This window comes from Muscardinus avellanarius (genome assembly GCF_963383645.1).
Source record: "Muscardinus avellanarius genome assembly, chromosome: 17".
In the NCBI taxonomy this organism is placed as follows: domain Eukaryota; kingdom Metazoa; phylum Chordata; class Mammalia; order Rodentia; family Gliridae; genus Muscardinus; species Muscardinus avellanarius.
The window spans coordinates 52613667-52631405 of NC_137803.1; the positions used below are offsets into that span (position 1 = coordinate 52613667).

A 17739-nucleotide genomic window follows, 5' to 3' on the forward strand; every position below is an offset into this window, starting at 1 on the left:
ACCCTGTTTCAAATAAAATATAAACAGGGCTAGAGATATAGCTCAGTGGTAAATCTAGATTCAATCCTCAGTACTCAAAAAACAAAACAAAACAAAACAAAAAAGGAACAATGTTGCAGACCATCAAAGATTAAAGCTCCTGAGGTTAATCATGTTTCAACAGCACACACTCAGTGAGCTATGGAGAGGGGATTCCTGCACAGAGGGCTGTCTCAAGGTCCCGATATCAGACATGATATCAGACATGGGCATTCCCTCTTTATACTATGTCTGTCCTAGATGTATGCTGAGAATAGCCTTTTTTCTCTATATTGCAAGTTGCTTTCTGTATATCCTGAGCTTGGCATTAACATATGCTTTGTTCAGACTTATCAATAAAAAAAACTTCTGTGAGGAGACTTGAAGATGTAGCAGAGAAGTAGTAAAAGCTCTGTTTTTCTCTCCAGCTGCCTCATAAATAACTAAATAATACATAAATAAATAAGTTCGATTTCATTTATGACTAAGAGTCTACATGTAAGGACATAATAATCCTAAATTGTTTGTGGCTACTAAGAAGTGATCTGCAGCAAAACAAGTCTGTGTATGGCAGTTAAGTGACTGCATTATCTCAGTAATATTCAGAAAGAAGAATTTTTAATACTTCCTGGAAGCAAATAAATATGTAAGAAAGAAAAAATATGGCAGGAATTTTTTAAAAAGCAAGAAGAGAATTGTGAAGCAGTTTCACCTACTTGGAAGTAAAAATGGAATTAAAGCTTCAAATGAATTAGAACGACAGGTGTGGTGGCACATGCTTGTAATCCCAGCATTTGGGAGGCTGAGACAGGAGGATCAAGGTTCGTGGACAGCTTCAGCTACTTAGTGTGGCCCTTTGCAACTCAGTGAGACCCTGTTCCAAAATAAAGAATAAAAAATAGGGCTGGGGGTGTCGCTCGGAGGTAGAATGCCCCTTGGTTCCATCCCCAGTACCGCAAAACAAAACAAAACAAATGAGAACACCGATACCCTTAAACTCATCTTACATCAAACACTAAATAAAGATATCATTTAAAGGTTACATTGATGTTATTGTTATAATTAATAAAAAAAACTTGTAAGAAGATATCCTAGAGTCATAAATAATTCAAAGGTAAAAGAATGCTGGAGGAAAAATCATTTTCAATCCCAGAACTGATTACAAACTAAAGCCAATGTACTCTCTTTTAAGGGGGAATCACCAATCTTCTAAAATTTTAACAGACTCACCGATCTTCTAAAACTTTAATGGTTTCATGAAGGACTTTTTGTTGTTCCCTCAGCTGTTGATTTTTGGTGAAGAATTCTTCTAGTCTTTGTGCATCTCTAAAAGTCAAGAAATAAATATTTTTTGGGGGAAAAGTACTCTAAAAAGATAATTCTAATATTAGAACCTCAAAGTTTGGTCCTATATGTGAACACATGAAAACACACACACACACACACACACACACACACACACACACACACACTCTTATTGTATCAAAACACAATAACTTAAAAGGCAAGGTTTAAGTATCTTGTTAGTTAAAATTTTAATTATAATTTGTTTTACATAATTTTTAAGTGTTATAGAAATGTTATCCTAAGTACTAGGCATACACAATGCTAAAACAGAGGAAGGAATGGATTCTGATGTTGCCCACTGACTTTGTCAAAATGGCTATCAAAATGTACTTACTGGTTTATGTTATTTAACAGCACTTGTTAATATAAATAAAAAAAAATCTCCATAACCTACCTGAAGCACACAGGTATATAGTAATTATATGTTAAAAGATTGCTAATCCCCAGCGTGGTGGTGCATGCCTATATTCCCAGTGCTTGGGAGGCTGAGATAGAAGGATAGTGGTTTGAGGACAGCTTTAGCAGCCTAGTGAGGTTCAATAACTTAGCCAAGACCCTGTCTTGCTAAAAAATAAAAGAAGTTGGGAATATAGCTCAGAAATAGAATGACCCTGGGTTCAAATTACTTTATATATAATGAAGTCATTATTATCAATGTATAACCAGTTATGTTTCTATTTTTTTATATTCAGAGATACTATAAAAGATTTTTGAGAAATAATCAACATTCATTTATAAATTTAAGAAGCCTTCAATGTGGTTGTGTATAGGTATATAATAACACATTCTATATAAAAAATCTACTATACAAATTACATCTATAAGAAAATCTAGATCATTTCTAAGGATGCCAGATCATTCAGTCTGCAGGAAAAGGATTCTGACACAAACTAATACAAAATACTATTTCATATCTATAAAACTACTATTTAAAATAGTTATGTTTTAAAGCCAGGCGTGGTGGCGCACACTTGTAATCCCAGCATTTGGGAGGCTGAGACTGGAGGATCACAGTTCATGGACAACCTCAGCTACTTAGTGAGGTCCTCTGCAACTTAGTGAGACCCTGTTTCAAAATAAAGAATAAAAAAATAGGGCAGGAGGTGTAGCTCGGAGGTCGAATGCCCCTGGGTTCCATCCCCAGACCCGCAAAAAAAAAAAAAAAAAAAAAAAAAAAGTTATGTTTAAGAAAATAAAATTACTAATGCCGGGCATGATGGCGCATGCTTGTAATCCCAGCGCTTGGGAAACTGAGACAGGAGGATTGCACAGGTTCGAAGCCAGCCTCAGCTACTTAGTGAGGCTCTCAGCAACTTAGTGAGACCCTGTTCCCAAATAAAATATAAAATAGGTCTGGGATTATAGCCTGGAGATAGAAAAGTCCCTGGGTTCCACCCCCAGTAACACACACACAAAAAAAAAAAAAAAAAAAAAAAAGAAAGAAAGAAAGAAAGAAAAGAAAATTACTAGGCTTACATACTACTTTAATAAAACTAATTTCCTTCAAAAACATTTAGTAAGCATAGTCTAAAAATGTAAAATCAAATATCACACTTAGATTTTAGTACTGCTTTTTAGAAACAACAACATTTTGACTCTAAAGGATATCATTCTCATCAATAGTTGTTAATCTATTGTTTACAAGATCATTAGCTCCAACACTAAACACTGTCGAATAGTTACAAATCAACTCTGAAATATTAAACTTTGGGTATTAGAAAAGATCAAAGCAAGGAGAATTCCTATATTTTGTTGCTAGACATACAAAGGGTCATTTGTAGAATAACCCCAACCTCTATAATTTAGCTGTTTTGTTTGGCATGTATTAAATCACCATACCAAGTGCTTATCTTCTGATTAACAGTATTTGTAAAAAACCATTACTAAGTTGATATAGTGCTGCATACATGTAATCCTGGCCATTTGCTAAACTAAGGCAAAAAGATTACAAGTTTGAGGCCAGCCTAAGCAGCTTAGTGAGACCCTGTCTCAAAATAAAGAATAAAAAGAACGGGGGATATATTTCAGTGGTAAAAGGCCCCTGGGTTCCATCCTTAGTATCATAAAAACAGACACACAGACAGATAGAACACACCATCCTTAGCTGGCCTATAACAAAAATAAAAATGGTAATGAAAGAATAAGTTAAAACCATAATTTAAAAATCACACCAAGTGCTATTACATGATGTTTTTAACACTTTGAACCTCACTATGACATATAATTACAATGCACCAATAAATGCATATTTTTAAAAACATCTCTCTTACATAAGAGAGAACAAATATCATCAAAATGGCCATACTACCAGAAACAATCTACAGATTCAGTGCAATGCCTATCAAAATACCAATGTTATTCTTCAGAGCTAGAAAAAACAATCCTACAATTCATATGGAAGAACAAAGGCCCAAATTAGCCAAAGCAATCCTGAGCAAAAAGAACCATACTGGAGGCATCAAAATATCTGATTTTTAAATCATATTATAGAGCTACAAGGAACAAAAACAGCAAGAGTATTGGCATAAAAACAGACAGACCAATGGAATAGAAAATACAAACATAAATCCTCACGAAGTCAAGTTTTAACAAGGAGTATAAAACATACCCTGAAAAAAAAGCCTTTCAACAAACAGTGCTGGGAAAACTGGTTATCCATAAGTAGAAGAATGAACCTAGGTCCCAATCTCTTACCCTGCACAAGTGTTAACTCAAGATGGATTAAAGGGCTAGAAATCAGACCAGGCACTCTGCAATTATTGAAAACAAACAAACAAATAAACAAACAAACATAGGGCGAACTCTCCTACACATAGGCATTGGTAGAGACTTTCTCAATAAGATTCTCACAGCTCAGAAAATAAAACTGAGAATCAAGCTGGGCGTGGTGGCATACACTTGTAATCCCAGCACTTGGGAGGCTGAGACAGAAGGATCATAGGTTTGCGGAGAGCCTCAGCTACTTAATGAGAAACCCCGTTTCAAAATAAAAAATAAAAAATAGGGCTTGGGGATGTAGCTCAGAGGTAGAATGCCCCTGGGGTCCATCACTAGTGCTGAAAAAAAAAAAAAAAAACCCAACAAAAAAACCCAAACTGAATACTATCAAACTGAAAAGCTTCTGCACAGCAAAGGAATCCAGAGAGTGTGAAGAGAGAGCCTACTGAATTGGAGACAATTTCAGTATTCTTCTTCTCCCTCTTTTGTAGTAATATGAATTCCAGATGTTAACACAGCTGTGGGGAGTGTTGTTAACAAATCAAAATAAGTTTACAGATCAGTTCTCATCTTAGTATTCTATGAAAAAAAGATTATACATAAGACATATTAAAATGTAAACATACATGTTAACAAAGTCTATACTTAAAATCATAATTATCCTTTTTCTGTTAAAACTTAAAAAAAAATCACTGTCAACCAGCCTAGATAAAGCTAAACATTTTTAAAATAAGATACCAAGGACAGATAGGCTATCATTATCAAGTACTTTATAAATAAGACATCAATGTTTAAATAAGACATCAGTGTTACATACTGATACTTACAAAATTCTTTCCTTTTTAAGTTTGGTTACTTTTACTTGTAAACCTGAAAAGTAAAAAGAAAAATTAAAAAAGCACAGATTTTATTTATTTTATTTTTACAATTTCTAAGACAGTTATCTAAGTTCCTTTATGAATCAAATGTTACACTTCTGGCTGTCAATAATGGACCAGGTCCCATTTGTTTGTAGAGAGTAAGTGGATTCCCCTTAGTTGATTGCCCTTTGGTCACAAAAGCATATTTACAACATTGTTGCTTTTAGTCTATTATATAACAGCCAAATAAATGAAAATTTCCTCAAATAAAGTGAGCTATTTCCTTTGTAATAGCAAGGGCAAACATACAATTAAAAGTTCACTATAAATGAAGGTCCAGGTTCTGACATAGCCTATGTATTCGCTAACAGCAACAGTACTTATGTAAGTTCACGTTTTCTGGGATTAAACTAGATTGTGGCAGGAAGTCCGGGACTAGGAGCAAACTGGCTCACAGAAAAGCACTTAAAGGGTACTGGGGCTTTTTTACCTTAAGATATGTTATATATATGTACTGTTAGTTTTAATTAAGTCTGACACAAAAGAGTATACCACTGCTTTATTTGCAATAGCCAAACATTAGAAACAACCCAAATGTCCTCCAAGAAATAATGTGTTAAACAGAAACACAACAAAACACCTGTGGTGCATCCATACATCACATGTAATACTGGGCAATGAAAAGGACTAAACTATTGATACCTACAATGTGGCCAGATCTCAAGGGAATTGTGCTGAATAAGACCAGCCAATCTCAAAAGGTTACATTTTGTATAATTTTACTTATATAACTTGAAATGACAGTTATACAGAGATGTGGAAAAGATTATGAAAGGCAAGAGGTTGGAAGGATAGGGTGGGAGGAAGGTAGCTGGGAATTTTAAAAACCAGCACGAACAATTTCTGGTGGTAGATACAGGAATCCACATCTTACTGGGTTGCACAGAATTAAATAAACACACATACACAAATTAGTAATGTAAACTGGGGCAATCTAGTAGAATGTAACCATCTCAATTTCTGAGGAAATTTATTTTCCTTAAAAGAAGTTTATTTGTCGTAAAAGAAATTTATCTGCCTTAAAAGATCTGGAAAATTGTTAATACAACATATAAATGATGGGAAAGTTTAGCTTTCAAAAATGTTAAAAGTAAAACTGGTGCAATCTTTGAAAAAGTCTTTTCCATCTGTCTGATTCTTTCTTCTCTTTTAGTTACTACTGATGACACTCATTAGACTTGAAAGTTCTCAGCAAACCATCCAATCGTTCTTATAGAATTAGGAAGAATCTGGGACTCTACTCAACCAAATACTAGAGGTCAGCAGTTTTTCTGTCTTCCCTTCTCAAAATGTGGGAAATTTTACTTGTTGACAGATTTTTTTGTTTATAAATTTAGCTGACTTATAAAACTTGGGTCTGCCTTTAGAAGTGAAATGTGTGGCTGAAGATGAAATGGATTCTTGCCACCAACCATTTTAAGAAAAGAAACAGTAAGATAGAAAATCCATATAAACTTCAAAAGAGAATTGCTGGGAAATAAGGAAAGGCCACCCTTTTATCTTGTAAGCATTCAACACCTGGGAGGCATTTGTTCTGTCATGCAGATCAGTTCCAAAACAGGTTTGTGTGTGCGCCTGTGTGTGTGTTTAAATTTTAGCATATGCTATTCATCAAGTCAATTAGGCATCTACAATTAGAACCCCTATAAAGTGTACTTTAATCCTGCTCCACACCCATCGGAAGGAATGAGGCGATACAACAATGCAGCTCCTGTATGAACAGGCAGGCTGTTCAACAAAGTATTTGGGATTGTAACACTGGCAACCTGAGCTACCTATTGAGGAAACTGCTCAAAAGACAAGCACTGTATTATAATTAACCCTACACCTACTCAAATATAAATTTTAGAGAAAATTAAATAATCAGGGTCACATACATTTAGTTATGATTCACCAAACAAGTTTAAGTAAAAGTTCAGAAATGAAGCAAGAGTTCAATTTCTTATACATTAATAAAAATCACTCCTAATGTTACTTCTCATTTTACTTCTCTACCCCAAACAAATCATTTATAATAATGTGCAGTGTCCTGGTTTTGAATTAAAACTAATATCAACCTTTTGGACAAATTATAGCTTATATACAGATCAAATAATTTTACTTCTACCAAAAATACTACTAGTATAACTGTCTAATAAATTATTTCAATTCCAAAGTGGAAACTCTACCTTTATGAACCTGCCATATTTAAGGTAGGCTAACTTTGCTTAATATTTAATTATCACAAAATGGGTAAACTTATTTCTGTGGCTTTATTGAATTTACAGATATGAATGCAAATTAAAAATTAACAGATGTGAGAGCTACTGAGAATATTCTTAATAACAAACAGGACACCGATTATTAGAGATAAAAATTATATATAATTCTTTTCACTGCTACTATGTGTTGTCTTACTGTGAATGTTCTCTATGTGGAATTTTGGTAAAATATCTGAGAAAATAAATGAAGCAATCCAAAAACAAATTAAGAAATATGTATCCTGTTATATTAGAGGCCCTATACTTTATTTCTTTAAGGGGGTTCTAATTCTGCCCCTCCCAAAATATGTCTAGTGTTCTGTAAACATAATTACATTTACCAGATTCATAAACTGTATTAGCTGAGATACTGACACCAGAACTTTCTCAAAATGATGTTTTTAAAAGTAAATATTCTTTTTTATTTTATTTTATTAACTGTGCTTTTAATAATAAATCTAGTACTGAAAGAGACTTTAAAAGGCCAAAAAAATTTATACCCAAATAAATACACTTAAAATTTAATATATTCTGAAATTCCTATTAAATTCTACTAAAACAACCTGCTAATTCTGAATACAAAGCATAAAGATTGTACATTATCAGTAACAATTTGTTTAACCCTGATACTAGCAGCATTCGTCATAAAGGGAACTTAAGATATTAGAACAAATAATCATGAAATGAAACGGTTATCTTAAAAATAAAAGATATAAAAACTTGATCACAAATGTCTCCAGAATTTTCCCCCAAAATGATCTGGTTTGCATATTGCTGTTATTCAACAGACGATGGGAAACTTTATTCTTTCCTAGTATTCAAAGAAATGCATGTAGTTTACTATATTGCAATAAGTGCTCATACTGACTTTAATATGGCATGTTTTTGCTATCATTTTATTATGTGTTGGTCAAATGAAGCAAAGAAGAAGAAAAAAAAAAAAAACAATCACCAGAATTCTACATATAGTTATTTAAATGCATGTAAGTTTCTATAGGTAGATTCCCTTGGCTATATAAGTAAAAACAATGTATCTCAGGTACTACCATTCATAACATTTCTCCTTTGTCTGTACTGACATGAAGCTTTGAAAGCAATGAGTCAATTGTGATTCCTATATATACTTCAAAACCAGCAATGTCCAGACAAGTCTATGTTTGATGTCTTGCAAATAGTCTAATACTGGTTTTTCCAAGTGGATCCCCCACTTTTTTTTAAAAAAAGTAAGTACCTTTCAGGCATGCCTTTGATGTTATCACAGTTAGAGGATCTAATTTTATATGGAATTATGTGAAACACATTGACAAAGGATTAATATTTTTAAAAAGCCCTGTGTTCAGCAAATTTACAATGGCCTAACCAAAAAGTTTGAAAATAACATAACAATCTTCTTAAAAAATTGTGGATATTCATTTAAAAACTTCAAGAATTTATAAGTGAACTGAAATTGGGGAATTAACCTGATCAATATATTCTATTCTACCAAAGATTACCTTCTCCTATCAGGTCAAATACATACCCAACACATACCTTTCATAAAACAAGTGGATATTAACCATATGTAGGCCAACAATTGCTACTATCTTTCTCCCTTATAGCTTTCCAGAGTACACAAATTAATTTTCCTGGCAGCAGATAACTGTTACAGCATAGCCACAATGAATATACAACTTAAAGAATTATCTACTATGTAACATTTGTGAATCATCTACTATACAGTATTTATTCATAATTTGATGAATATGGCATATTTGTATTAAAGAGTATATTATTTTCTTGATGCTTCCTTATCATAAATAGAGATCTGGTGAAGCCCTGTGATAGTGAAGAAAAATTTAAAAAAACTGCCAAATATTTTGCTCTTGTTAAATTAAGATCTGAGCCAGGCGTGGTGGCACATGCCTGTAACCCCTGACACTTGAGAGGCTGAGGCAAGAGGATTGCAAGTTTGAGGACAACTTAGTGAGATTCTATCTCAAAATAAAAAATAAAAATAAAAAGGGCTGGAGATGTAGCTCAATGGTAGAGTACCCCTGGGTACCATTCTCAGTACAACATAAATAAAACAAACAAATGAATACAGAAAGAACGACAAGATTGGTCTAGTTTTTAAAATGTGTGTTAGTGTTCTACCACTTATAATGATATACCTGTGAAAAGGTGGATTTTGACTCACAGTTTTGAAGGTTCTCATCCCATATGGAGCGAACCCATTGTTGTGGACCTCTGGTGGGCATTCAGGCAATGGCAGGGAGCACTTGGCAGAGTGAACTGCTTACTTCAAGACCACGAAAGAAAGGAGGGGTCGGGGTCCCACAGTCCCCTTCAAGGGCATGCCTCCAGTATCATCTTGTTAACTAATCATTTAATGTGAAGTTCTTGGGGATAAGTACCAAAACCATAAAAATGGAATGTATAAAAATTGTAAAGTAACAATTATGAACATAAAGCAATAAGTAAAATCTAGATAATGAAATATCAAAAAATGATATATACAAGGACCACAACAATACAAAAATTCACATGCATTTCCTTTAGTATTTGGAAAGAGGGGCCTAGTGGTGTAGGTCAGTGAGTGCTTGCCTTGCATGTGCCAGCACTGCAAAAGAAACAAACAAGACTAGGAAACAAAAAACACAAATGTCACTTTTGTGATGATTTATTTTCCCTTTCTCAACTTTGGAAAATACCTAAAAATTTAAAAAAATTCAGGTAAATGAGTAGGAATGTATTTTATACCCAGAGTTTGATATTTTTATGTAATAAAATTTATTAAGTTCAAAAATATGTTCCATTGATCTAGCTATGAACTGTTACTCATTTAGATACTATTTACTGATTTTTTTTTACTATATGTGCCAAGCACTTTTCCAGAGAATAAGAACCCTGAATAATGAAAATTTAATAATCTTCTTAAAGTCAGTTATAAAACATCAGAAAGGCCAGGCGTGGTGGTGCACGCTTGTAATCCCTGCACTTGGGAGGCAGAGACAGGAGGATCGCGCAGATTCAAAGCCAGGCGTGTGCTGGCTTCGCACGCTAGCTTAGGAGACCCTGTTTCCAAATAAAAATGTAAAAATAGGTCTGGGAGTGTAGCCTGAGGTAGAAGGGCTTCCATGAACCCCAGTACCACCAAAAAAAAAAAAAAATAACCAAAAAACAAACAAACAAACAAAAAACATCAGAAAGTAAATATATGAAGAATAAAGAATTTAACATTATGCTTGAAGATGGTAGAATGTTACTTCCTCTGTTATCAAAAAAAGTCGTTATTTGTGTGGAGGGGGATACCATTTGACAGTTTACTTTGTGCTTTGATATTTTAGGAAAAAACTCCAAATATTAAAAACTTAATGAAAAAAAACAATAGTAGCCCCATTCCATCAATACCCAGTTTCTAAATGAATACTATTATTCATACTACTGGCTGCATCGGTGATTCTATATGCTATAATAGGAACATGGGTCAATATAATCAATTATGAAAAGCATAACAGAGCAGTAAAATGTGCAAGCGAAGTAAGAAAGGTAACTAAACTCCAATCCATAATAAAAATAATTGCTAACATTTATGTCAACTATAAACTAAAAAGTACAATTAAGAAATAATAGTAATAAAAAGTTGCAGAATACAGAAGCACCTTGTAAAAATCAATTGTGCCTCTATAAACTAACAATGAACAATCTGAAAGGAAATCAAAGAATTCTATTTATTATAGCATTAAAAATAAAATGCTTATGATTAAGCTTCACACTAAAGGAGAAAAAGGACACTAAAAACTACAAAATGTTGCTGAAAGAAACAAAAGACACTAATGAATGGAAAGATATCCTATGTTCATGGAATGAAAGACTAAATATTGTTAGGATGTCAATGTTTGTCAAAGTGATCTACAGATTCAATGTAACTCCTATCAAAATCCCAAACATACTTTTTGCAGAAATAGGAAAATCTGTCCTAAAATTCATACTTAATCTCAAGGAATGTGAATAGCCAAAGCAATTTGAAAAATAATAAAACTGGATTTTAAAACTGATTGGTTTCAAAACTTACTACAAAGCTACAGTTAATAAAAACAATGTGGTGATGCCAGGTACAGTGGCACCTTACTGTAATCCCAGTACTTGGGAGACTGAGACAGGAGGATGGCAAGTTTGAGGCCAGTCTCAGCAACTTACCAAGATCTTCACCAATTTAGCAAAATCCTGTTTCAAGTTCAAAAATAAAAAGCTAGAGGTATATCTCTGTGATAGAACACCCCTAGGTTCAAACCCCAGTACCAAAAACAAGTGTGATACTGAGACAGACGGAAACTAAGAATTTTGCTGGATATCATAACCATTTTAATTTTCTGTTTGCTATACTGGTCACTGCCATTTCTTTAAAGACCAACTGTTCAAAAAAAAAAAAAAAAAAAACATAAAGAGCCAGGCGTGGTGGCACACACTTGTAATCCCAGTACTAAGGGGCTGAGACAGGAAGATCACAGGTTCACAGTCAGCCTCAGCAATTTAGTGAGGCCCTTTGCAACTTACTGTTTCAAAATAAAGTATAAAAAATAAGGCTGAGAGTGTAGCTCAGAGGTAGAATGTCCCTAGGTAGAATCCCCAGTACCACACACAAAAAAGGATTTTTTTTGTAGTATTCCATTATCTTTAGTTTAGACAGTCCACAGCAGGAACTGATGAAAACATTATAGTTGCTGCTTCAGAATGAAAGCAATGGCAAACATTTGTTGCTTATGTGAGCTACGTATTCTTCCAAATGCTCTACATATGAGGTAGGTATTATTAGTATCTTTATTTTATATAGGACTCTGACATACTATAGTTAAATAAACCACCCAAAGTCACCATCTCTGTTCAAATTAGATAACAGAGTTGGCTTTTAAACACTGGCAGTTCATATCTAGAATTCATGGACTTGACTACTGTATCTTATACCTTCTTCTCAACATAGTACTAAATCCACTCATAATCAACAAAGACAGGCACTCAAGATGAAAGTTTTAGAGTTAATCCTAAAATCTGGCATGATGGCAATCTCTTCAGCATAGCACATGCTACTAACCTGGACCTGTCTACCCTTCTAGCATCAAATCCTATCTACTCCCATCTCTCACCCCATTTCCTCTTAGAGCTATACCAACCTGCCTATAATTCCTTGAATAAAATCAAGTTTGTATCTCCTGACTTTTGCAACTGTTGTTTTCTCAGAAAATTCCCTCTCCTCCTACTACTACTATCTTTATTGCCAGGCCAATTGTAAAGGCTGATCTAACAGTAAACCACAGTCACACACCGTGATTCTTTATGTTCACATATAACATAGTACACTACATTAAATTTTTAAGTTAGAAGTTCCCTTAAAACTAGGACTATTCAGGATTCGTTCTTATTCATGAGGTTCAGCATACAGTAGGTACCCAATATTCATTTCTTTTTTTTTTTTTTCAAGGTCTGGGGATGGAACCCAGGAGCATTTGACCTCCGAGCTACACCCCCTGCCCTATTTTTTATTCTTTATTTTGAAACCAGGTCTCACTGAGTTGCAGAGAGCCTCACTAAGTAGCTGAGGCTGTCCAAGAAACGCGATCCTCCAGGTCTCAGCCTCCCCAATGCTGGGATTACAAGCGTGCGCCACCAGGCCCAGCTTCCCAATATTCATTTCTTAATCAAGTGTCTCCCAGCACTGGCACTAGCAAGATTACTTTTGGGGCTCATATTTCAGAACCTATTAATTAATAATGGGGCTATATTATGTTATGTCATAAACTACACCTGGCATGGGAAAGCTCTAAGACAGCCTTACAGACTATACTTGAAATTAAGGTGTATTACATTTTATTATATATATATGTATGTATACATATATATGTGTGTGTATATATATATATGTATGTATGTATAGTGTGTGTGTGTGTGTGTGTTTCTGAGGGTGGAACCCAGGGGCTTTTCTACCTCCAAGCTATACTTCCAGACCTATTTTATACTTTATTTGGAAACAAGGTCTCACCAAGTTGCTGAGAGCCTCACTAAGTAGTTCAGGCTGGCTTCAAATCTGTGCCATTCTCCTGTCTCAGCCTCCCAAGTGCTGGGATTACAAGAATATACCACCACACCCAGCTTTATTATATTTTTTTATACTAGGGATTGAACCCAGGGGCATTCTAGTTCCAAGCTACATCCCTAGACACCCTTTTTAAAAGATTTGTTTTTTATTTTGAAACAGGGTCTAAGATACTGAGGCTGGCCTTAAACCTAAAAATACTGGGATTACAGGTGTATATCACCATACCCTGCACAGATTATGTTTTAACGGCACTCCAGTGTAATGTTAAAGCTATATATCTCTGTAATATTAAATCAATTATTGCAACAGTGATTAAGAAAGAACTGTAGCCAGGTATACTACATGTTTGTAATCCTAGCCTCTACTTTGGGCAGAGGCTATGGTAGAAAGATTTTAAGTATGAACCCCTTCTGGGTAACTCAGCAAGATCCTGTCTCAAAATAAAAAATAAAAAGGGCTGGAGATGGGGCTCAATGATAAAGCACTTGCCTAATATAACATTCACAAGGAGTTCTTGGTTCAATTTCTGGGATTGGTCTGGTCAGTAAGTCTGTCTCTCTCTCACATACACACACACCAAAAAAAAAAAAAAAGAAGAAAAAGATTTGCAATATGAAGCACTTCTCATACACAAGGAAAGTGTATCAAACATTCACATTCTGGAATTAGGTAAACTATTTAAAAACTTAGTAGCAAACCTTGAACCTAGCTTTAGTAGAAAATTTCTAGCTGGGCGTGGTAGCGAACACTTGTAATCCCAGCATTTGGGAGGCTGAGACCTGACTATTGCGGTTTACGAACAGCCTCGGCTACTTAGTGAGTACCTCCGCAACTTAGTGAGACCCTGTTTCAAAATAAAGAATAAAAAACAGGGCAGGGGGTGTAGCTCAGGTCAAATGCCCCTGGGTTCTATCCCCAGACCATCCCTCCCAAAAAAGAAAATTTCTTAAATAGATTACATTTTTTTTTTGGCATGTGTGGTTCTGGGGATTGAAACCCAGGGACATTTTACCTCTGAGCTACACCCTCAGCCCCAATGTTTTATTCTTTTCTTGTTGTTGTTTTTGTTTTTGTTGGTACTGGGGTTCCTGGAAACCCTTCTACCTTGGGGCTACACTCCCAGACCTATTTTATACTTTTTATTTAGATAAAGGGTCTCTTAAGCCAGAGCGGCTGACTTTGAACCCGCGCAATCCTCCTGTCTCTGCCTCCCAAGCGCGGGGATTACAAGCGTGCGCCACCACACCTGGCTTATTCTTTATTTTTGAAACACGGTCTCACTAAGTTGCAAAGGGCCTCACTAAGTAGCTGGGGCTGGCCGAGAACCCGGATCCTCCTGTCTCAGCCTCTCATGTACTGGGATTACAAGCATGTACCACCATGCCTGACTTAAATTGAGTACATTTTAACACAAATATTTATATACTCATCCTAGCCACAAATGCTCAGTCCTCTCACTATACTTACTCAATACTCACTGTAGTTCATATAAACCTTTTTAGCTCTTATTTTAACTGTACTATAAACTGTTTACATGACTCTCTCTACTAGACTACAGTATCTTCAAAGGCAAACTGACATCCACTTATGTACCTCAGTGCTTAAGAGCAAACAAGATTACAAAGGTTTGTCAAATGACTTTAAGCAGTGTTTTTATATCTACAAGTAATCCTGCAAATAACTTTATAGTCAAAAATTAAGTTAAGAGGTTATATAACTTGGTTGAGATCACAAAGCAAGTAGACAAATGAAATTAGAATTCAAATCCAGGTCTTCAGTAAATAAAATCTACCACTTTTTTTTTTTTTATGGTACTAGGGTTCCTGGAAGCCCTTCTACCTCTGGGCTACACTCCCAGACCTATTTTTACATTTTCATTTTGGAAACAGGGTCTCCTAAGCCAGCGCGCGCGGCTGGCTTCGAACCTGCGCGATCCTCCTGTCTCTGCCTCCCAAGCGCGGGGATTACAAGCGTGCGCCACCACGCCCGGCGTACCACTTTTTTTTAAACCACCCTGTTACATATTACATGTAACTATAAGTTGCATAAAAACTATGTCCTATAGTAGATATTTATAGTAGAAGCTATTTAAGGAATCATAACAATTTATCCATAAAAATAAAGCACAAAAATTACAATAATAAATGAAACATGGAATTTGAACCTAAAAATCATTTTTTCTTTCTATAAATATGTAACTGTTATACAAAGTTAGTTATTACTATTACAGTTGCAATAAGATATTGCTATGCGTATTTAAGAAAATATTTTACCTTGAACTTCTTTATCATGACACTCTTTTAGTTTTGTCCAGAGTTCCTTAAAGTCATTAGATGTATCTGTAGAAGTAGGGCTTCCACAACTGCTTCCAGAGATGTTCATCTTGCTTTATCAGCTCCACACTTGTATTTGCTTAATGTTTTCTGACCTTTTCTGTTACATTATATAGGTCTTTGGACAAATGAAACACCTAAAATGACAGATTACAACATAAATAAACTTAGCATTTATCATTATGTAATTTTAAATAAGGACAAAACACAAGGCCAGCTGTTTTAGTTTTCCTTATTTACCTGCAATATTATGCTGAACCAGAAACTGGAAAACATTCTGAAATATCCCTGAGTTAACAAGCATGGACACATCCATACACAGAGAGACATGTTACAGAAGAGCAATACAGATGAGTGACAGATTAAAACACATAAAGATGTGTGTATCTTCTTGAGATCAAGAGAAGTCAGTAAGATACAGAAAGACATATTTAGATACAAATATACTTAGAGGTATCAGAAAATTAGGGTTAAACTACTTTGTGTCTCAGAATGAAAGGAAAGGATTCAGTTTATTACTTATGTAGTCTCTGAAAAGAATTAAAAGACTCTAAGAAATTCAAGTGGATTACAAATATTTTAATGTCCCTAAACTGAAACCATTTGTTAGCTATCAATAAAAAGGTAAAATGATTAGCCAGTTTACTAAACTCACATCTGGTTCCTGAGTCAATGCTGAATCATTGCTAAGGCCCAAACTGATTTAAATATCTCTTATTAACCATTTATTGAGGTATTTGATGAAGGAGCTAAAATAAACAATAAAATTTCTAAGGGAGTGACAGTACGTGTGAAACCACTTTGTAATCTGTAAAGCACCACAAAACAAATATATACTTTTATTAAGCTTTTTAGCAAATGAAATTAGACTTTCAAATAATTGGCAAAAACTGAACATGTACTGATTTCAGATATTAGAGAGTTGTTAAATTCTTTTTAAAGGACCTTCTCTGTCAAAGTGATATACACTAACATATTATCTGGCATTAGCTTGAAAATACTTTAGTTAAAACAAATAAAAAATGAGTGCAGGGTGGGGAAATGAAACAAGGGTTTTACTTGGGCAATTATTAAAGCTGAGTGATGGATATGAGGGGGTTCATAATTGATGGATGTGTGATGTGTACGTGAGTGGTTTCTGGTGTCTCTCTTGTGTTTTCATTTCCATATTAAAGATTTTAGAAATGAGACTAGCAGCACTACTTTAATAGTTTTGTTTCCAAAGAAGCTTGGATTTTACTACTTTTTAACTTGAAAGATAAATTAGTTTGGCATGGAGACACACACCTATAATCTCAATACTTGGGAGGCTGAGACAGGAGAATCACAGGTTAGAGGCAGCTTCAGCAATTTTAACAAGACCCTGTTTTGGATTTCTGTTTTGTTTGTGGTACTGGGATGGAACCCAGGGGCATTCTACCTCTGCCAGGTACACTCCCTCTGCTGGGCTACACTCCCAGCCCTATTTTATTTTTTATTTTACATTTAAATTGTGGAGGGCTTCACTGAGTTGCTGAGGTGGACCTCAAATCTGCAATTCTCCAGTCTCTGGCTGCCAAGTACTGAAGATTATAGACTTGCACAACCATGCTTGTGCCAAGACCCTAGTTCAAAAGTAAAACAACAGAAAGGGCTGGGGGTATAGCTCAGAGGTAGAATGCCCCTGTGTTCAACCCCCAGTACAAAAAACTTAATTAATGGGCCTATATTATTGCCAATAAAAGTTACTAGGTTTCTAATAACAATAATAGGACTACTTTATATTTATCATTATGCTTAATATTCATGGCAACTTTATCAAACAGCTACAATTATAAATTACTCGAGAGATGGGAACACAGGTGTAAGAGATGAAATGACTTGCCCACGGTCACTGAGTTATGCCAGGATTAGGATTCAAGTCATGGGTGCAAAAAAATACTTCTCTGGAGAAAAAAGATAATTTTTTCCCACTAGATCTTTAAAGGTTTAATTACTTTAATGACAAATTTTAAGTTGCATTTTATAACTACTTACAACTTTTTTTTTTTTTTTTTAAAGAAAGCACTAAGACCCCTTATCAAATCCAGTTCGCAGATTCTGGCCCGGGA

General features: G+C 34.8%; 1 protein-coding gene across 2 annotated transcripts in view; it reads right to left on the minus strand.

Moving 5' to 3' along the window:
* The window catches only part of RBBP8 (RB binding protein 8, endonuclease), a gene marked incomplete at both ends in the record, with an annotated part of 100013 nt that extends 84315 nt beyond the window's left edge, over positions 1-15698 (minus strand). For both annotated transcript variants that reach the window (XM_080714418.1, XM_080714417.1), the window contains 3 exons: positions 1249-1344; positions 4911-4953; positions 15590-15698. In XM_080714418.1, the coding sequence (XP_080570544.1) occupies positions 1249-1344; positions 4911-4953; positions 15590-15698 (248 nt within the window). The remainder of the gene's footprint in view (positions 1-1248; positions 1345-4910; positions 4954-15589) is intronic.
* Between the last annotated feature and the right edge of the window lie 2041 nt (positions 15699-17739).